General features: G+C 41.3%; 1 protein-coding gene across 2 annotated transcripts in view; it reads right to left on the reverse strand.

The window, feature by feature from the left end:
• Positions 1-19091, reverse strand: part of Kpna3 (karyopherin subunit alpha 3) — a 60430-nt gene extending 41339 nt beyond the window's left edge. The window contains exon 1 of one of the 2 annotated variants that reach the window (XM_042685404.1): positions 18876-19091. In XM_042685404.1, the coding sequence (XP_042541338.1) occupies positions 18876-18944 (69 nt within the window). In that variant the 5' untranslated portion in view covers positions 18945-19091. The remainder of the gene's footprint in view (positions 1-18875) is intronic. The other variant, XM_042685405.1, reaches the window with a different exon arrangement.
• Between the last annotated feature and the right edge of the window lie 3300 nt (positions 19092-22391).

A 22391-nucleotide genomic window follows, 5' to 3' on the forward strand; every position in this document is an offset into this window, starting at 1 on the left:
GGGGGGGGGGGGGGGAGGGGGGGGATGGGCAGCGGGAAGGAATAGGAATCAGAAATACAGGTTGCAGCCTATAAGCAGAAAAAACATTGTAACACAACTTTGTAACACAAACTGTGCCAGGTGCTTAAATGTGTCTTATCACTTAATTCTCAAAGAACTTTGTGTGCAGTAATTTAGTTTCCTACTTTTCTAGATTACTATTATTTACAGATAGAGTAAAACAGCAAATGAAGCAAGCTAGGTGATCACTGACTACTTCTGTTTTGAATATCATAAGGAACTTGTGGGGGATTTCTAGGAGGAGTGTTCTGGACGACACTTCGGCTCAGGAGAGATCTGGGCTTAAAATTTTAAGCTTCTTAAATTCCCAAGATTGTCTGGCTTGCAGAACACACCAGAATCTGTTTACTTACAAATACAGCAATTTAAGATGCTGACTAAAGGAAGCTATAGTTGAAGGGGGAAATCAAGTCTGATAACAGAAATTTTCTATCTACATCAGCAAATCTATAGGGGCTAAAAGTAGATTGCTTGTGTGAGACTGAGTTGGGGTTGGGTAGAATAGGGAATGGCTGCTAAAGGATACAAGGTTTCTTTATGCAGTCATGAAAATATTTTGTGCTTCTAAAAACAATTGAATTGTATACTTTTTGTGGCTTAAGCTGGCTGGCCTAGAACTTATGATCCTCCTACATGAGCCTCCTGATGACTTCCTACCGCATGCCACCCACCGTGTCTGCTGAACTGTATAATTTAAATGGGTGAACCATATGCTAACTTACCTATAACTCAAATAAACTCTAACAAAACAGTCCTTTTTATATTATATTGATTCATCACAACTAAAACTATATACAAGTTAGCAAGACAATATACAATATTATGTCAATGTCAGAAATAAGTATTTCTGCATATTTGAAGATTACCTAGATGTTTCCTAATACATGTATTCAGTATTCTCATAACTAGGGATTATACTTAATAGCATAATTCAGAATTCATGAATTAAAAAAAGTCCATGTGGTCAAGAGTTAGTATGTGGCTGTATTTGAAGCTATGGGAATATTTATGATAACCAAGAGCCAGGTGCTGGTGGTTCACTCCTGCAACCCTGGCCACTCAGAAGGCTGAGATGCAGAGGATCATGATTTAGCCAGTTAGGACAGAAAAGTCTAAGACTTCACCTCCAAAATATCTAGTAAAAAGCCAGGTTGGAGGCCTGACTTAATGGCAGAATGCCAACGATGAGAAAGCAAGCAGAGTGAGAGTGAGGTCCTAAATTCAAGACCTAGTATCAGAAAATTAAAAAGGATTTATATGACCCTGAGATACCACCTTACCCCAGTCAGAATGTCCCACATCCACAAATCAGCCAACGACAAATGCTGGAGGGGATGTGGAGAAAGAGGAACCCTATTACACTGCTGGTGGGAATGTACACTTATACAACCACTTTGGAAAGCAGTCCGGAGGGTCCTTAGAAAGCTAAAGATTGACCTCCCTCACGACCCAGTCATACTACTTCTAGGCATCTACCCTGAACAACAGGAACCAATATACAAGGACACATGCATCTCCATGTTTATTGCAGCACTGTTCACAATAGCTAGGATATGGAAACAACCCAGATGCCCCACCACAGATGAATGGATCCAAAAATTGTGGTATCTATACACAATGGAATATTATGCAGCCATTAGAAATGACAAAATAATGGCATTTGCAGGGAAATGGATGGAGCTAGAAGGAATCATGTTGAGCGAGGTAAGCCAAGAGCAAAGAGACAAACAGTACATGGTCTCCCTGATAAGTGGATGCTAAATCCAAAATGTTAGGTGATACGACAAAATTAACAGGACTTAAGAAACAAAGAACTCCCACTCATCTGGTCGAACCACTACTAAATATCCCCATGCTGCTGATCACATGTATGGTGTATAACATGTGAACACCGTTATATGTTATAGACTGTGATAGACAATTTGCTCCAGGAAAGTTAGAATGAACTTGTGACTTTAAATGAGTATCATTATCCCACAATACTGTGAAATTCGGGAAATTATGTAATCACTTAATCACAATAAAAAAAAAAAAGAACCTCAGGGAAGGTAAGGAGGGAAGGGATGGTAGGGAGAAAACAATGGAGGGGGTAACAATGTTCAATAGGAAGTGTACTCATTACCTTACTCATGTAACTGTAACCCTCTGTATAGTATCTTTACAATAAAAATAAATAAATAAATAAATAAGATTTATATGTTATGGCCAAAACATAGGGAAGAACAACCTGTATAGATGGAGGGAAAAGTTGAACCAGGCGCTAGAGGCTCACACCTGTAATCTGCTGCTACTTGAGAGGATCCCATTTTGAGGTTAGCCCTGGTAGAAAAGTCTGTGAGATCCCATCTCAACCAGCAGCTGAATGTAGCATGAAGTGTGATCCTCCTACTCTCCACTTCCCAAATAGCCAGGATTATTGAGCTACGGAGCCTGTCTCAGGATGTCTTATGACAAAAATACCCAAGCCACTTCTGACAAAAGCTAAACAATATACCAAAGAACCAGGAGAGCCTGTGCTTGCCATAGAAATTCAATACCATTTAAGCCAAATGCCTAGTTATACTTTGTTTCTCTTTTAGCTAGTCTCCCTTTTGTCTGTGCCAGTCTGGGACCACTACCTTCCTGTTTACATTACATCCCATTTACATTACAGGCACTGCACTACTACCTCAGAAAGAAGAGAAATATATAGTAAGCTAAGATAGTGTTTGTTATTCCTTGGAAACCTGGCATGTACAGATAAAATTTATTATAGAATATATTTAGGTGCCAGGCGCTGATGGCTCACGCCTATAATCCTAGCTACTCAGGAGGCTGAGATCTGAGGATCACGGTTCAAAGCCAGCCCGGGCAGGAGAGACCGTGAGACTCCTATCTCCAATAAACCACCAGAAAACCGGAAGTGGCACTGTAGCTCAAGTGGTAGAGCGCTCGCCTTGAGCTGAAGAGCTGAGGGACAGTGCCCAGGCCCAGAGTTCAAGCCCCACGACCGACAAAAAAAAAAAAAGAATATATTTAGGTAAAGGTACAGGTTGCAGGCTCTACCATCTAAGTCCCCAATAGGCCACCTCTACAGCAGCACACCTGATTGGAAATACTGATACAATAGACTCTCACATGCTAAACTCTCAGTCACCAAAATAAAGGAAAAGTTCATCCTTATAGCTGTCTACTATCACAAATAAACTAGCTTAATTAAAAGAAAAAAATATTCCTACTGTTCTAATCTACATGTCTTTCTCAAACCATGATGGCCCAAGCTTAGCCTCTAAAGATTTCCCTGTATCTTCCTCCTCAGTGCTGGGATGGCAGGCATGCACCACGACACCTCAAAGTTTCTCAAATCTTAAATTCACATCTGTAACTCCATGTTTCCAACCATCTTTATTTAATTTTTGTGCTGATACTGGGGCTTGAACTCAGGGTCTCACACTTGTTTATTAGCTTTTTCTGTTCAAGGCTGGTACCACTTGAGCCACACCTCTACTTTCAGATTTTTGCTGGAGATAAGTCTCTTGGATTTGTCTGCCAGGGCTGGCTTTGAACCATGATCCTCAGATCTCAAACTCATGGCACAAGCCAGTGTCCAACCACCAGTGTCCAACAACATTCTGTCTTATAGTTACATGTTATAACTACATTATTTATCCCTTTATCACAAGGATCTCATTTAATTCATTTTTTTAAAAATGTTCTGAACTTCCAAAGGGAGTTGCAATTTAACACATCCATTTAATTGAACATTTAATCCATTTTTATTTTCCTCTCTTCTTCACTATTATTAAAAGGTAATCTGAATATTGTTTGTTCAATCTGAACTTGGAGTCATATTCAGTAACAATGCTGTTTGCACTATACACAATCACAGTATTCTACAGGTACTTTCTCCTTCTGTATCCCAAAATGCACTTAATCTAGCTCCAAGTTTCTCAAATACTCCAGTCCCAAAAGTTCCAGAGAAAATACACAAATATTCGCATTAGAACAACAAAAGTAAATGTGGACCCATTTGAACTTGAAGCTGGTGAGCCAGTGGCTCACGCCTGTAATCCTAGCTACTAAGGAGGCTGAGATGAGCTCTGAGGATCACAGTTCAAAGCCAGCTGAGACAGGAAATTCCTGTGAGACTCTTAACTCCAATAAACCACTCAGAAAACCAGAAGTGGCGCTGTGGCTCAAGTAGTAGAGTGCTAGCCTTGACCTGAAGAGCTGAAGGACAGCGCCCAGCACTAATTCTTTTCTCCACACAAATCGTGCATGCTTAGCCATAGTCACTGATAATAATTTTAAATTGTCCGGGGGAATTTGGAAACATTTTAAATGGTCTTTACTTTTATGCAGTATTTCAGCCAACTGAAATTTATAAACTTATATACAGGAGAAAACTTATATTTCTACCTTTAAGTAACATGATAACCCTAGTTTATAATATTCTCCTCAAGATCTGTGAATATATTTGAATAGAAAACTTTCTCATATAGAATAGCTATTTTCATCTTCTCTTTCCTTTTAAAAACTATTTAAGTCTTTAAACAATAGTAAATACAATAAATAAAAATGTAACCATACTAATAAATGTCTTCCTAAAAGGTTCACTGAAAGCCAAAAATGATGATACATGCCTGTACTGTATTCACAGCTACAAAGGAGGCTAAGGTAGGAAGATCACTTCAGCTCAATAGTTCAAGGCTAGGCTAGGCAACATATTGAGACCTTGTCTCAAAAACAAAACAAAACAAAAGCATTCAATGAAAGTATGCTTCTATTCCTTTCATATGTTTTTCTGACCCTTGTTTAAATACAAGGTGCTAATCATAACTAAAATTTCAGCTGGGCGCTAATGGCTCATGCCTACAATCCTAGTTACTGAGGAGGCTGAGATCTCAGGATCGTGATTCAAAGCCAGCCTGGGCAGGATAGTCTATGAGAAACTCTTATCTCCCATTAGCCACAAAAAGCCCAAATCGTGGAGCTGTGGTTCAAGTGATAAGAGCATAAAAAAGCTCAGGGATGGCATCTAGGCCCACAGTTCAAGCCCCAGGACCAGCCTCCCCCCCAAAAAAAAAGAAAAGAAAAAGGAAAAAGAAAACTAGAATTTATCTAAACTAACTCTCAATTTTAAATTATCTAAATTTTATCTAAATCTAAAAGGACTAAAAAAACCTCAATTGTTGTTCTTAATAATACATTATTCCAAAACCATGATAAGAAGTATAATAGTCACAGAATTTTCAAGTTGAGGGCTGGGAAGGTGGCTCAGTGGTAGGGCGCTTGCCTTGCATGCCTGAGGCCCTGGGTTCCATTCCTCAGCACCACATAAGCAGAAAAAAAAAAAAGCTGGAAGTGGTGCTATGGCTCAAGTGATAGAATGCTAGCCTTGAGCTGAAGAGCTGAGGGACAGCGCCCAGGCCCAGAGTTCAGGCCCCATGACCGGACCCAAAAAAAAAAAAAAAAAATCCCCCAAAGAGTGTTTTTTCACAACCTGGCCCCTATTTACCCTATGCAACTTTCTAATCACTACACCTATAAGAAATATTCAATTACTTTAGGGACCCCAAATATAACAAAGTATCTTATATTCCAGGCCTACCCAAGATTTACTACCAAGAAAACTCCTGCACTTTCTGTACTTCCAGCTTAAGTACAATGATGTCTTTCCTTACTTATCTAGGCCACCTTGGATAAGTAATCCTTTCCCTAAAAGCACACTTCCCCTTATATAGGTACACACTTGCATTTCAGTATCTCTTGTTTTTTCATCAGTTCCATACTAGTCTACACAACTCTCATGCAAGAACCCTAAGCAGAGGACTAGGTATTAATAGAACATGAGGATTTAAAGTTGGAAATCTGAATGTGAATGCCAGATCTTTCCTTTTTTTTTCCTGGGCAAAAGGAGGAAACTGAGGCTTGAACTCAGGACGTATACTGCTAAAGTGTTTTTTTTTTTTTTTTTTTTGGCTAAAGTTGGCGCTCTACCACTTTAGCCACAGTTTCACAACTCCATTATCATATTTTGGTGGTTAACTGGATATGAGTCTCATAGATTTTCCTGTCCAAGTTTGCTTCGAACTGTGATTCTCAGATCTGTAACCAGGATTATAGATGTAAGCCACTGGTGCCTGGCCTTTTACATTTTATTAAGCAAATGCATTTTATTAAGCAAATTACTTATTTTTCATCCATATAATAGAAACTTTGTGAGGATTATTTAAAATTATTCCTATGGGTGCCTTGTACCTAATGAAGCCTTAAACGATAATTGGTTATCATTGTTTTATCTTCACAGTTAAGGATTCAAATAACTGCTGAGTAAAATAACTATCAACTTTAGCTAGTCTATTTTCAAATGCATTTTTTTCTGAACATTTGGATTCTAGAACTCATTATCTTTATGTCCAAACTATTTCAATTAGAGTGACCAACTTGTCAAGGTTTGCCCAAAGCTTCTTGTTTGAACATGTGAAACCATGCACCCAGGGAACTCCTTCAATTCCTGGCAAATTAAGACAGTTGATCACGTTACGTTAGGGCTACCTGTGTAAAACAAAAGAAACTGAGTTCATTTAACAGAAAAAGGAGGTGAAAGGCAACAGAACTTCCTGGAAGGATACAATTCACAGAACTAAAGAATAAGCTGAAAAATCAGGTCTATGAGCATACAGGGATGAAAGCAACTCCCACAGATCTACATAAAAGGATTAATATGTGGTTACCCTCATGGTAGTTCTAATGGGATGGAATCTATAAGGCCCCAGTATCAGCTCACTGAAGATTTAAATATGAAAGACAGAACTTTATTTGTCTAGTTTGTATTAGCCAGGAAAAGCTGAGGCATCTTAATTAAAGAAGGGAGAAGCAGCACCTGGATTTTAAAAAATTCCCACCAATATAGAAGCCAGATCTAAAATACACCAGAGCATGATAAATTATACAGAACTCTAGGCATTCACACAGTGAGACCAAAGGAGGACAATCTAAGAAGAGAAACACAACAGCACAATTATGAGGCTGGGAAGGTGGCTCAGTGGTGGATTGCTTGCCTTGCATGCATGAGGCCCTGGGTTCGATTCCTCAGCACCAAACACATAAGCAGAAAAAGTCAGAAAACGGCACTGTGGCTCAAGTGGTAGAACGCTAGCCTTGAGCTAAATTAGAGCTCAGGGACAGCGCCCAGGCCCAGAGTTCAGGTCTCACGACCGACACACAAAAAAAAAAAGTACAATTGCCTATACACCTCTGATCACATAAAATAATATTTGCCAAAATGGAACTCCAGGAAATGGAAACAGATGTTTTTTATTTTTATTTGTTTTTGCTTTCTGTCTTGTCTGTTCATTATCTGTCTTTGAGAGGGACACAGAAATGGAGGAACAAAGGATGAACAAATGCAGCATTGGTACTAACCAGACCCCAAATTGAAAATGAATTATATCATTGGTAGATGGGGATTGGGGGAAAAAAAAACAACTGGGAGACAAAAAGGAAGAGGTTAACACAGTCCAAAAAAAAAAATGTACTTATTACCCGACTTATGTAACTATAACCCCTCTGTACATCACCTTTATAATGACAATAAAATTTTAAATAAAAAGAAATAAAAGAGAAAAAATAAAAAGTAAATATATGAATTGATTTTTTGTTTTTTGGGGGGGTCTTGAACTCTGGGCTTGGGAGCTCTCCTTGAGCTCTTCAGCTCAAGGCTAGTGCTCTACCACTTGAGCCACAGCGCCACTTCCAGTTTTCTGAGTGGTTTACTGGAGATAAGAGTCTCATGGTCCCTCTGTACAGTATTTTCACAATAAAAAATAAATAAAAATTTAAAAAAAGACTCTCATGGACTTCCTGCCAGGGCTGGCTTTTAACCTCGATCCTCAGATCTCAGCCTCCTGAGTAGCTAGGATTACAGACATGAAATACCAACCATGACACCAAGTATATTCTGAAGTATCAGCCTCTCCCAACTGACTGAAATATCCCAGATTAGAAAAAAATGTTTTCATATGTATAGTCTTCATGACCTGTCTGCCTAATATATAGGAGGCACTAAATAAATGTTTAAAAAACCTGTTTTCCAGTCACTAGGATATGTGAATCATTAAATAAAAAAAGGAAGATGGGGCTATTAGAAGCAAACCGATGGTATCAAAGGGAAAATGGGTAGATTTAATGAAGTATAGATTCAAAAATTATGAAGAGCAAAAATTCCACATCTATAAAAATTAAGAGAAAAAATTTTGACTAATCTAAGAACCTGAGAAATCATTTACTTAAACAAAAAAACCCTCCAATATCTATACACATAACTGAGAGGCTCAAAGAAAAAACAAGAAAACAATTAAATATATTCTATTTAAAAGGGCACAGAAATGTATAGGACATTTTTAGAAGCACTAGCATTTCAAAAGAAATTTTAGTATGTTAAAAAAAAAATTCCAAGTGGCTCAGGCCAGTAATCCTAGCTACTCAGGAAGCTGATATCTGAGAATCACAGTTCAAACCCAGCCCTGGCAGGAAAGTCCGTGAGACTCTTATCTCCAATAAACCACTCAAAAAACTGGAATTGGCACTGTTGCTCAAATGGTAGAGCACTAGCCTTGAGTTGAAGAGATCAGGGACCAGTGCCCAGGCCCAGAGCTCAAGACCCATGACCAACAAAAAAAAGTTTCCATAATCCAGAAAACCTAGCAGTAGTCATCCCTGTTTTCTGACAGTACTCTGAAAATTATGTACCTGCATTAGAGAATATATTGTGCTATATATACTTTAAGCACATGATCAGCTATCAGTATATAACACTAAAGTAAAATTCCTAGATCAGAAAAAATACTTCCATATATTTCATCATCTCATTCTTTCAAAATCATCGATTCAAGCCAGGACTGGTGGTTCTTGCCTGTAATACTAGCTACTCAGACGGCTTAGATAGGAGGATCATGGTTCAAAGCCAGCCTGGGCAGGAAAGTCCATGAGACTCTTATCTCCAATAAATGAGAGGGCAAGAGGGAACAGCAAAAGGAAAAAAATGTACATATCACCTGATGTGGAAGAAATAATTGTATTGTCAAAGCTCATAGAATTCACAAACTTTATAGACTCTGATAATGACAATTTGCCTTGTGAAGGTTAAAATGTGTTTGTGACTTTAAGTATCACTATTCCACAATACTATGAAATATATGTAATCACCTAATCTCAATTAAAAAAAAAAAAGGAGAAAAGTGAGAGGAGGGGTGGGTTAGGAGGGATAGGTGACAATGTTATCTGACACTGTATTCATATACTGTTTTGTGGAATGGGAACTTCTTTGTACAGCTACTTAAAGGTAATAAAAAAAATTAAAAAGCCAGGTGCTGGTGGCTCACACCTGTAATCCTAGCTACTCAAGAGGCTGAGATCTGAGGATCACGGTTCAAAGCCAGCCTGGGCAAGGAAGTCCAAGAGACTCTGGTCTCCAATAAGCCACCAGAAAACCAGAAGTGGCACTGTGGCTCAAGTGGTAGAGCGCTTGCCTTGAGCTAAAGAGCTCAGGGACAGTACCCAGGCCTTGAGTTCAAGCCCCATGGAAAAAAAAAAAAAATCAATTCAAAGTAAATAACATCACAATTTATCACATTATAAATGTTAGTATTGGTTAACTTATAATAAAATTTTTCTTTATCTCTCAGATAAAGAAAGAGTTAGAAATGGAAACAGAGTGAATCCTTATGCTAATAAAAAGTCAACTTAGGAATGGTGTCAGTCATAGAAAGAGAATACCATTGACTCTAAAGTTAGACTTCCTAGAAATTCATTTTGTAACTCTTTCACTAGATACCAAAAGGTCACGTTATTTTTCCCTTCAAATGTCATCTACTATGATATATCTAGCCTAAATAACTAAAATTCATTTTAGCAAATATAAATTTGATATTCATGACATTAAAATATTTATCATATAAAGCCATTATACAAAACACGTAGCATCTTCAATTAATTTCTTAAAAAAAAACTTGAAGCTAATCAATCTTTATTTTTATTTATTTTTTTGTGTCTGTCCTGAGGCTTGAACTCAGGCTCTTGGTGCTATCCGTGAACTTTTTTTTTTTTTTTGCACAAAACCAGCACTCTAACACTTGAGTCACAACTCTCCTTCCAGCTTCTTTGGTAGTTAATTGGAGATAAAGAGTCTCACAGACTTTCCTGCCTGGGCTGGCTTCAAACGGCAATCCTCAGATTTTAGCCTCCTGAGTAGATAGGATTATCGGCATGAGATGTTGGTAGCTATCACAATCTTTATTTTTATTTTTTTACTTTTTTTTTTTTTTGGGGGGGGGGGGGTCCGGTCGTGGGGCCTGAACTCTGGGCCTGAGCGCTGTCCCTCAGCTCTTCAACTCAAGGCTAGTGCTCTACCACTTGAGCCACAGCACCACTTCTAGCTTTTCTCTTTTGCTTATGTGGTGCTGAGGAATCGAACCCAGGGCCTCATGCCTGCAAAGCAAGCGCTCTACCACTGAGCCACCTTCCCAGCCCTCTTTATTTTTATTTTTTAATCAACCTTTGAATTTAACTTCCAAGGCAGGAGGCATAGCTTAGGTAGCTTGAATCTCTGACTTTAAACCCAAGTACCACCTCCTAAAAAACTAAAATAAAAAAATTTCAAGTTACAGAAAATTCTGATGGTGAAAAACGAAAGGAACAAACAGCACAAGTAAACAGACAAATGCTATAATTAGGACCTTCTATTAGCTTAAACCAGATTAAATTACAGATATTTAGCTGTTTTGAACCATAGAAATAGAAATTTCATATGGTACAATATAAGCAACCCAATCTGATTTCTTACCAAATTAATGGTTTTTTTAAATGATAGGAAAGCAGGGAGTGGTGATACATATTTGTGTTAGGAGACAAGCAGGAGGTCTGCAAGCATGGACTTTATACTGAGACGTTGGCTCAAAAGGCAATGAGTGAATGAAATGAATGACAACAGCCGAAAGTAGAAAGTAACAAGTATTCCTTGATGAAAAGATGGATAACAAAATATGATATACACAATGAAACCTTGAAGTTTTTAACACAGCTACAACATGGATAAACTTTGAAATATTAAGCTAAGTGAAAATAAAGTAGGTTCAAAGTGCTTGTGCCTTAATCACTAACCCACTATGTAACATACCTTACTCTCTCAATACTTTGTTATAATAAGAAATCTAAACTTAATCTGAGATACAATAGGAAAAGACACTACAAGATTAAAAGCTTCAGTTCTAAAATATACCTTGAAAAAACTGTACCAGTGGCACTATGCTTTTGTTCCAGCAACAAACAACAAACAATGAAGATACAGCATCTAGATCCTTAAAAGATACAATCTAGTATGAGAATAGACAAATTGTAACGAAAATGCATTGCTATAACTAAAATGAGAAAGATCTACTTAAAGAGTTCTTTCAAAAGAAAGTACCCAACCTAGAGTTCAGTATTTAAAGGGGGCAGGAATTAGCTAACAGGAGGCAGGGAAAGATACTCCAGTCAGCAGGATAGCCCCGAGAATAGAAACAGCACTGGTATGAAGGGGAGAGCAGGATTCCAGATTATGTATAAGCATATAAGAAGTTCAGTGTTGCTAGAGCTTAAAGAGAAAGAGGAGACAGGTTGAATCTGGATAAACAACCAAGCATCAGGTTTGCTAAGAAACCTCATAAACTAGAGGAAGAACCACTTTGGAGGCAATTTTTAAACTGCCAGGGGATAGGTAACAAGGCCTCAAGAAGTTAATAGAGGAATGGAGAAACAGGGACCAAATTCAGAGATAGTAGAGAGAGATTTGAGCTACATGACTTGCATCTAACTGAATGTGGAAGATGATTAAGGAGTCCAAGGCAGGTCTCAAATTTCAAAATTAGGTCACAGTTAGGGCACCAATATCATCAACAGGGAAAAAAGAGAAGGGGAAAGAAAGGAGAAAGGGAGGAGAGAGGGCAAGGGAAGGGAGGAAACAGGAGAGGAAAGAGGAAAAGTAGAGGGGAAGAGGGAAAGGGAAGGGGGGAAGGAAGGAGGAAGGGGAAAGGAAAAAGGAGAAAAAGGAGGAGAGGGGAGAAGAGGCAGGGATAGAAAGGAGAGGGAAGAAAAGAAGAAAAGCAAGGCAAGGCAGAACATGGCTTAAGAAGTTAGTGACATGTTTTATATGAATAATAATTTCCAATTGACTAAAACAAATTTAAACTCAAGTGTATAGGCTGGCCCACATATATTCCTCAATACCAAAGAAACGATGGCTTAAGGCTGAGAGTTGTTGACACGAACAAGAAAACATCTACAGAAACATCCCAACATATGCCTATATTGAATAAGTAGCAAGAAGTTGCAAAACCAACTAAGAAATAGTCACCCAAGTGTTAGAAAGACTAGAAGAGGGCATATGCCCTCAGTGATTTCAAGAAAAATCAGTGTGTCTTCTATATAACATTTGGATTCCTGAAAATACTCATGTTCTGCACATTTAGGAAGAAAGAGGAAACATACTAGGATAGTTGGGGCAGTAGCGCCTTTTAAGACATCACATCTGATTAAATAGAGCCAAGAGGCCAGGTTTACTCTCTATATACTTGGTGTTCATCTGCTATTACCTGGGAACTGAGCATTAACATGCTAGTAAAATCAAATATGAACCAATACAATTTTTTTCTTTTTTTAATTTTATTGTAAAGATGCTGTACAGAGGGGTTACAGTTACATGAGTAAAGCAATGAGTACATCTGTTACCCCTTCCCCAAGACAAATTTTGTATCTTCCTCTACTTACCATTCATGTATGAGTTAGTTCACTTTACAGAAATACATTATAGCAGAACAGACTGTCAGAGAAGGACTGTGCAACAGCATCAATGCTTCCAGTACACACCAAAAGAAATTATTATATCCGGCACTGTGGCTTACACTTGTAATACCAGTGACTTGGAAGGCAGAAAACAGGGAGATCATGATTTGAGACCAGGGAAAAAAGCTTATGAGACCCAAGTATGGTGATATATACTTATCATCCCAGCTACTTAGGAAATAGAAGTAGAGGATCACCAGCTGGTTCAAAAAAAAAAAAAAAAGAAGACCTTATTTAGAAAAATTTTAAAAAAAGCAAAAAGAGCTGGAGGGGTAAGACTACCTATCAAGTTGGAGGTACTGAGTTCAAACCCCAGTACTGCCCACAAGTTATTAAGATATGAAAAAATCTGATAAAGTAAAAATAAACTCTTATCTTAAAGCAGTAGTGTTCTTTGACATCTCCAAATGCAGTTTTTAGACTTGTCACTAAATGGCATCTCAAAGTTCCTACCTTTACTAGTTTCTTAACAGTTTGTAGACTTCAACAGACATATACATATAAAATGTGTTGTACATCCAGTAACCTAACTCAAATAGGTGAACTGAAGGAAAAATATCTTAGGAAAGCATTAGAGAAGAGGAAGAAAAGCCACTAACAAGAAATATGCCACCAAGAAAGAGTACATTGAGAAATTTTTTGCTGCTTCAATTACATTAAAATGATATGGCAGAATTGTGATCTTGGGTTTTCAGAACTGCAACAATGGTATGGAGTCTAAGCAAATAGTTTTCAACTGTGAGCCCCAAGCATAATAAAACCATTGAAGAGAAAACTGTACTGATTATTCAACCATCTCAAGTACTTTTTTTTTTTTTTTTGAGATAGTCTCACATCATTGCCCAGGTTAGCCTTGAACTCTCAATCTTCCTGCCTCAGCCTCCTAAATTTAGGTATATGATTACAGCTATACACCATAAAAAACCATTTCAAGTACTTTGTCTGGCACTAAAGCAAGATGGAAAAATAGAACAGGGCCTTGTGAGAAATTATGTGTGGCATGCTAAAGACTCATTTTTGTGTATGTGTGTGCTGGGTCTTGAACTGAGACTTGAACTCAGGGCCTGAGCAAAATCCCTGAACATTTTTTGCTCAGGTAGGCTAGTACATTTGAGCCACAGATACACTTCCAGCTTTTTGGTGGTGAATTAAATATGAGAATCTCACAGACTTTCCTGCCAGGGCTGGCTTCAAACATGATCCTCAGATCTCAGCCCTAAGTAGCTAGGATTACAGGCATGAGCATCACCCAGCACCAGCAGACTGTTTTGTTTTGTTTTTTAACCCTGAAGGCAATAGGAAGCATCCTGAACAGCAAAGCAGCATAGAAAGATTTTAGAAAGGACTAGGGCAAGAAAACACTTTGAAAACAGAAAAACTACACTATTAAATTTGCACAGAAGAGAATGGTAAAGGTTCAATCAGGAGCAGCAGTGACAGGGCTGGTAACAAAGGTACAAATATGAGGGGTGTGTGTGTGAGGGGGGTGTGTGTGTGTGTGTGAGGGGTGTGTGTGTGTGTGTGTGTGTGTGCCTGGGCGCTGTCCCTCAGCTCATCAGCTCAAGGCTAGTGCTCTACCACTTGAACCACAGAGCCACTTCCAGCTTTTTCTGCTTATGTGGTGCTAAGGAATCAATCCCAGGGCCTTATGCATGCCAGGCAAACATTCTACCACTGAGCCACCATCCCAGCCCCCGTATGACTGACTATGAAAGGTGAAGAGTGAAGAATCAACAATAAACTTGGAAAGTCAAGTCACAGCACTTAACCAACAGATATTCCACAAAGAAAAGTTGGAGCAGCTGGGCACCATGGCTCACACCTAGAATCCTAGCTACTCAGGAGGCTGAGATCTGAGGATCATGTTTTGAAGAGAGCCAGGGCAGAAAAGTCCCCATGAGACTCTTATCTCCAATAAACTACTCAAACACAGCCAGAAGTAATATTGTGATTCAAGTGGTTGAGCGCTAGCCTTGAACACAAAGAAGCTCAAGGACAGCACCCAGGCCCTGAGTTCAAGACCCAAGACCAGAGAAAGAACAAACGAAAGGAAGGAAGGAAGGAAGGAAGGAAGGAAGGAAGGAAGGAAGGAAGGAAGGAAGGAAGGAAGGAAGGAAGGAAAAGGGAGAGAGAGAAAGAAAAGGGAGAGAAAGGAAGAAAGAAAGAGAGAAAGAAAAGAGAGAGAGGGAAGGAGAGGGGAGGGAGGGAGGGAGGGAAGGAAGGAAGGGAAGGAAAAGAAGGAAGGGAGGGAGGGAGGGAAGATAAAAGGAAGAAAGGAGGAAGGAAGGAAGGAAGGAAAAGTTGGAAAGTACTAGTTGGATTTTGAAGAGGAGAAAATATATTTCATCACTAGTATTAGAAACTAAAGTACAGATTTTTTAAATAAAAATCAACTGTCTTTTTGTTAAGAGTAAAACTTTTCAACAGTTAAAAAATGGGCAAATAACTCAGATCTAAGTAGTATTAAGACATTTTTAATAGTAAACTTTTAAGATTACCAAAATAGTAATTTCTATCACAGTCACAATTTTTTCAATATTTTCTTAAATTATAAATGTTCAGATTATAAACTTTCAAATTATAAACTCCCCTTTAGTGGAGGACAGCAAAGTGAGCAAGAGTTCTGGCTTCAAAGTCATAATGCTCTGACTTAAGTCCTTACTCTGACCCTTACTGTGCTGTGACTTAAGACTAATTAGTTAAAGAGTTGCAGGCCTCAAGTTACCTCAACAGCAAATGGGGATAATAATAGTTTGTACTTCACAGAGTAATAATCCATATAAAGTACTTAGTGGTATATTGCAAATACTCAATAAGTGTTTAGATTTTTTTAATTACTGTTTAAACTGTCATATCCTTGAGATACACAGGATTAAGAAAAAGAAAAGTTAACTTGAACAAAGTAACCTGAAGGTTTTCAAAATAGTCCTTAAGCAGAATATTTCTATTCCACATACTTTCCTAGAAGTACATTTGAAAAGTTTTAAGTGTATTTTATGAAAAGGAGCAAACTTAAGAATCAATCCCAGGGCCAGGGGACAAGAGGATCTTGGATTGAAGCCAGCAAGGGCAAAGTTTGCTGGAGACCCAATATGAAAAACTAAGAACTGAAAGGCACTAGATCAGACTCAACCCCAGGTTATCCACTATTCACATCTCTAATGCCTTTTCTTTTTCTCTCCCTCTTCTCCTCTGTCCCTCAATCTTAGCAGTCCCCCCTATTATACCTAGACTCCTCAATTAGCTGAAGGGAAGAGAAAGAGTCAGGCAGGGCCTGCTTACACCCACTCATCTATCAGGCAGCAACCAGGACATCTCACCAGACAACTAACTTCCAAGATAGTATAGTTTCATGAATTTTCAGCCAGGCACCAGTGGCTTATGCATGAAATCCTAGGTATTCAGGAGACTAAGATCTGAGGATCCCAGTTCAAAGCCAGTCAGGCAGGGAAGTTGATGAAACTCTCTCCAATTAGTACCAAAAAGCTAGAAATGAAGCTGTAGCTCAAAGTGGTGGAGCATTAGCCTTGATCAAAAATCTCTGGGACAGTACCCAGACCTTGAGTTCAAGCCCCAGGACCAGCACCAAAAAAAAAAAAAAAAGTCTCTATCAAAACACTTATTGGTGTTTTGAATTGCAGCTATCACCCCCATTGGACTGTAAACTCCTTGAGGTTGAATCTTATTCCAAGACGTTAACACTATTATACCTTCAATAGACAATTAGTTAATTCTCAAACCCTCTGCATGACATATGCAGACTACAAAAGCGCTCTGAGATACTACATCTAAACTATTTTCGTCTGTTAAGTGAATATAATGCCCTAACTCATAAGATTTAAGGTTTCATGAGGCTCTTAATACAGTATAGTACCTGACACAAAGAACTGCCATCTGAATATGTACTATTTTATGTCTTAAGTTGCCCTAATGTATCTTGGGAAATGTAATATATAACCAATATCAGGCTGATGGCTTAGCAACCATACTTTTTCATGCATAAAGAAGTCACTAGTAGCAAGGCGCCAGTGGCTCACACCTGTAATCTTAGCTATTCAGGAGGCTGAGATCTGAGGATCACAGTTCAAAGCCAGCCTGAGAGTCTTATCTCTCCAATAAACCAGAAAACCAGAAGTGGTGCTGTGGCTCAAGTGGTACATCGCTAGCATTGAGCTGAAGAACTCGGGGACAGTGCCCAGACCCAGAGTTCAAACCCCAGGACTGGAAAAAAAAAAGTCACTAGTTACCTTCTGATAGGCAGCAAGTATTTGCTATGTACCTATTATATGCAGAAGTCATTGCCAGGTACCACTAAGCTTCCCCTAGAGCACAACGTCAGAGGTAAATAAGTAGAAAAAACCCCTCCTATATTAATATCCATGAAAGAAAGTTACATTTTGTCCAATCAGTGTGTATTCTTCAAACTATATAAATTTTGCTTATGAGAGTAAGCTTAAATTACCACTGTAGAAGGGAAGAGCCCAATATTAACTCATCATCAAATGGAGCAAGAACAGAAGGCAGTTACTATCCCTAAATTTCACTTTGCTCATAAATATTTCTTACACAGACAGGTGACCTTTATTTGTCTTACTCAATTGGGAATTCCACAGATATTCCCCTAAGATTTTCCCAATTAGCATTTCATTTTGTAGTTCTGAAAAATGGCCTGAGTTTGTCTATTTCTCCACAAGACAAAACGCTATTTACCCCACATCTGGGATAAAAGAATGGATAAAATAAACAGTAGTCGCACAGTAAAACACAGTTCTATAGAACTGTAAATGATATCACCTGGTATTAGAAAAGGAAACCTTGGACTTAAAAACCATTTTCCCCCTTTCAAATTCAGAGGTCACAGTCCCAGGGAAGTTCATGGATTATACTACATTGCTTTTAGTAGCTGCAGAGAGACCTCTAGCGCTACCTCAATAAGCCGAGTTTGCAAATAGTAGCTGCTAATGTCACCTTAATGAGACAATGGCAACATGCTGAGTAGCAACGAACTGAGTGACCACAATGAATGTTTACAGTTTGCCACCACTGGAAAACCTAGCAGCCTGGTGCATGAGGGACTTTACCAGGACGTGGGAATCTATGTATCCGGTTGATTTGCAGCCCAAGAAATGATTATCCGATCACAGTCCCACTCCAAGGAGGGCTAAGAAATTCCGTCCTGAGAGCGGAGGTCGAAACAATCTCTTTCCGAAACCCTCAACACAATAGACGGTAAACTATTGTCCACCTTCAGCTCGCTCCGAGCGGCAGCAGGAACACGAGTCTACGCTGGAACAGCCCAGCACGACCGGTCCAAAGGATACCATTGGAATACAAGAATATGGTCTTGGCGCATCCTACCCTCCCCCATCCACCACCCTCAAACAAGTCAGTTACCCGGCTGGTCCCCACCCCCCTCTGCGGGCTGCCACCGCCCGCCTGGGCCCCGCTCTCCGAAGGTAGGCGCGGGAGAGCAGAGCCCGGGCTCCATGTGCGGCTGCGGAAGGAGGCACGGAGGGAGCCGCGCCGGGCGGGAGGTTGCACCGGCTGCGATCGCGAGCAGCGGTCAGTCCCTTCGGTGGTGCGGTCGGTGGCCCGGGGCGGCAGCATCCCCGCTCGCTCGCTCGCTCGCCCGCCCGCGCGGCCCCGGCCCGCGGACCCCGCCTCAAGCTCCACATCCCTTCCTCGCCAACACCAGGCCGCGCCCGCGTGACGGGGCCGAAAGCCCCGGCATTTCCCGGTCCCCGCGCCGGCAAGCCCCGGAGGGTGGCTGCAGCCCGGCCTTCGCATCCCGCCGTCCACCCCGGCCAGCCCCGGGGCCACGGTGACCGGAGGCGGCGGCCAACTCCGACTGACCGCAAGCCGGCGAGAACCAGCCCGGCGCTGGCCCCCCGCCCCTCCCCGCCGCCGGCGAGCCGGCGCGGCCGGGCGGGCCCAGACCGCGGAAGCACACTCACTTCCACATCGCGGCCCTTGTTCTTGAAGCTCTTGATGCGGTGGTTCTCCAAGCTAGGGTTCTCGGCCATGGCTGCGCGCGGCTCCGGCGGCGGCTACTCCTGCGGCTGCGGCGGCGGCGGCGGCGAGTCTCGGCGCGGGAGGGGGGGGGGGGAGGCCGTGAGGGAAGGGGGGAGGGGGAGCACGTTCCGTGACGCCTCCGAGCGCGAGGTGGCAGCAGAGCCAGGGGAGGCGCCGGCCCACGGGCGGGGCCGGCCGGGCGGGAACGGCGCGGAGCCGGTGTGCGCCCCGGGAAGCAGGGGAGGACGCGGAGCCGGAGGCGGCGAGCGGTCCCGCTGCTCGCCCGGCTGATTCTTGTGACGACTCTCCCCCCCACCCCACCCCCCCTGTAAGGCCTCCCTTCAGGGCCACAAGTCACGTGCCAGAAATGGATGTAGCGGCTTTTACGGTCCCCCCCCCTTTCCCGGCTTGGACTCGGATCGACAGGCAACAACTACACTTCCCAGAGTGCCAGTCGTTTTCCACGCCCAGAGAAAGCGAAGAGCATGCCGGGATCGCGGTGCGCGCGCTTTCTGCGCGGCGCCCACCGAGGGCTGGGTGGTGCGAGGCCCCACCTCTGGGCGGAGAAGAAGGCGGGGCTTCCTCGGAGACGGCTTCTCGCGCCTATCCAGAAGGCGGGGACAGAAGGCGGGGTTTCCTACGAGACGGCCTTTTGCGCCTATCCGGGTGGACGGGCGGGGGCTCTTTAGAGGAGCACTTCGTTCTCTGTTGCTTGGAAAATTAGAGAACGGCGGCGCGTGCTTTGCTCTTTCGCTTCTTTGGGGTCTCCTCAAATAGCAGCCACCCTCAAGCACTGTTCCTTTGCTGTGCTTCGGTTTTATAAATAGCATGTATTTCCACTCCACATGTACATGTGTGTGATAAGCGTGTCTGTGCATGTGGTGCCTCTCTTTCCTGCCCTGGAATTTTATCTATAGTTGTAGGAAGGGGTTGCCCTTCAGCATGTCAGTTTTCCAGTACAATACATCTTAATAATACCCTTTCCAGCCTTCTCCCCCATTTTCCATTGAATATTGAATGTTATGAATGCATTCTCCCTCAAATTCTAGTGCCTGAAGTTCTGTGCCTTTTCCCCAACCTACATTTCTTGTGCCATTATCACACACAAATCTTTGCCTTCAGGCAACAATTAAGCCCTGGTTCACCATCCCTCCAGTTTACTGCCTCCCTCTGGGGTCATCAAAGGAATGACCTCAGAAAGTTTGGGAAGCTAACATTAATAGCTATTTCCTGGGCAGGTGGGCTGTGTTTGATTATATGGGAAATCATTCAGTTTCAGTATCCATGGCAGTTTGAAGCTTATATGTGGTGCTATATTACATATAGCTTAAATGTGCTGAGGTCAAAGGTTGGGTAGAAAGATATTGTAAGGATTGAATTTAGTTAAGGCAATTTTTAAAAGAGCCCAAGGTCCCATAGTTAAGAAATCCAAGACCGGACTGGTGGCTCACACCTGTAATCCTAGCTACTCAGGAGGCTGAGATCTGAAGATCCAGGTTCAAAGCCAGCCAGGGCAAGAAAGACCGAGAGCTCTTATTTCCAGTAAACCACTCAGAAGACCAGAAGTGGCGCTGTGGCTCAAGTGGTAGAACGCGAGCTGAAGAGCTGAGGGACAGCGCCCAGGCCCAGAGTTCAAGCCCCAGGACCTACCAAAAAAAAAAAAAAAAAAAATTCCAAGACCTTGAATATCCAGACTATGGTCACTGATATTGGTTGTGTGAGTAGTGGCTTGTAAAAACAGGCCCATTTAAAGAACTCCAGACCATTGTAGGATTACAGACATGGGCCACTTTTATTTTCATTGCCTTTAAATGTTAAGTTACATTTTATAATGGGCTTCAGTGGGCTGGTCCAATTAAGTCCTCAATGTGCCACACTTAATTCTACTCTACTCATTCAATGTGGGTTTTGTTTGTTTGTTTTTGGCCAGTCCTGGGCCTTGAACTCTGGGCCTGGGCACTATCCCTGAGCTTTTGTGTTAAAGGCTAATAATACTCTACCATTTGAGCCACAGCTCCACTTCCTGGCCTTTCTTGCCTGGGCTGCTTCAAACCTCCATCCTCAGATCTCAGCCTCCTGAGTAGCTAGGATGATAGGAATGAGCCACAGGCACCCAACTTGAAGGAAATTAAAAAAAAAAATCCTTCCTGATGTACAATAAATCCATTGGGTCAACTCTTTGTTCTTCACAAGACAATTTTTGTGTTTGCCATTCTCTTTGATTAAGTATGAGAGGAATTTCCAGCTCATTGCTCAATTTCCTTTATAATTTAGTAAGTATTCTTTTGCCAGAGTGCTGTATCCCCTTCTACTGCCTCTCTCTGCCCTCCTCTCCCTCTCTTCTCAGTCTCTGTCTGTCTCTGTCTGTCTGTCTCTGTCTCTGTCCTCTCTCTCTCTCTCTCTCTCTCTCTCTCTCTGATGCTGTACTGTGGCTTAAACTCAGGGCCTTGAGGCTTTGAACTCTTGCTTGGCTTTTCGCTCAGGGCTGGCATTCTGCCACAGGAAACATATTTCTGCTTCCTCTACCACTTCTTTATATTTTTATTTGTTTTATTGTTATGAAGGTGACATACATAGGGGTTACAGTAACCTAAGTTAGGTAATAAGTATGTTTCTTTTTGGACAATGTCACCTCTTCCCCCTCACCCAATTTTTTCCTTCCATCCCCACCCACAAGTTGTATAGTTCATTTTCACCATAAATGTGTGAGTGCCAATGTTGCATTTGTATACTTTTGGTCCCTCCATTTCTGTGCCCCCTTACCACTTCTCTTGACTACCTGCTATCACTAAATTCTTAAGTGTCTTTCTTTCATTCTTTCTTTCTCTCTTTTTTTCTTTTTAGGTGGTACTGGGGAGTTTGAACTTGGGGGTGCTGCCTGCAATTGGGATTTTGTTGAGCCATGCCTACAGTCCTGTTTTTCATTGATTATTTGTATGTAGGATCCCTCTCCCCCCCCCCCCCCACCTTGGGTATGTACTTAAGCTTATATGCACCTACTTTGAGGCTTCCCATCATCCCTGGGATCACAGGTACAGTGGTAGAGTCCAGCTTCTCTCCATATTGACAGTCTCACAGATTTCTATACTCAGACTGACCTAGAACTGAAATCCTCCCATTCTTAGTTTCCCCACATTACTTGGGATGACAGGCATATACCACTATGCCCAACTATGGGTTGAGAAAGGGTCTTAGGAACTTTCATACCCTGGGTTAGCCCCAAACATTGTTCCTTTCATTCTCAGCCTTCCAAGTAACCAAGATTACAGGCCAGAGCCACCAACCTAGCTAACAAATGTTTAAGTCTTTCATCACAATTGTTTTTACATATTTATAAGCATTTATTGTGTGTCACTGATTGTACTAATACTAGGATCCTTTTCTTTTCTTTTCTGTTCTTTTTTTGGTCGGATATGGGGCTTGAACTCTGGGCCTTGTCCCTCAGCTCTTCAGCTCAA

Source organism: Dipodomys spectabilis, unplaced genomic scaffold (assembly GCF_019054845.1).
Source record: "Dipodomys spectabilis isolate Male_0828 unplaced genomic scaffold, ASM1905484v1 ptg000095l, whole genome shotgun sequence".
Lineage (NCBI taxonomy): Eukaryota > Metazoa > Chordata > Mammalia > Rodentia > Heteromyidae > Dipodomys > Dipodomys spectabilis.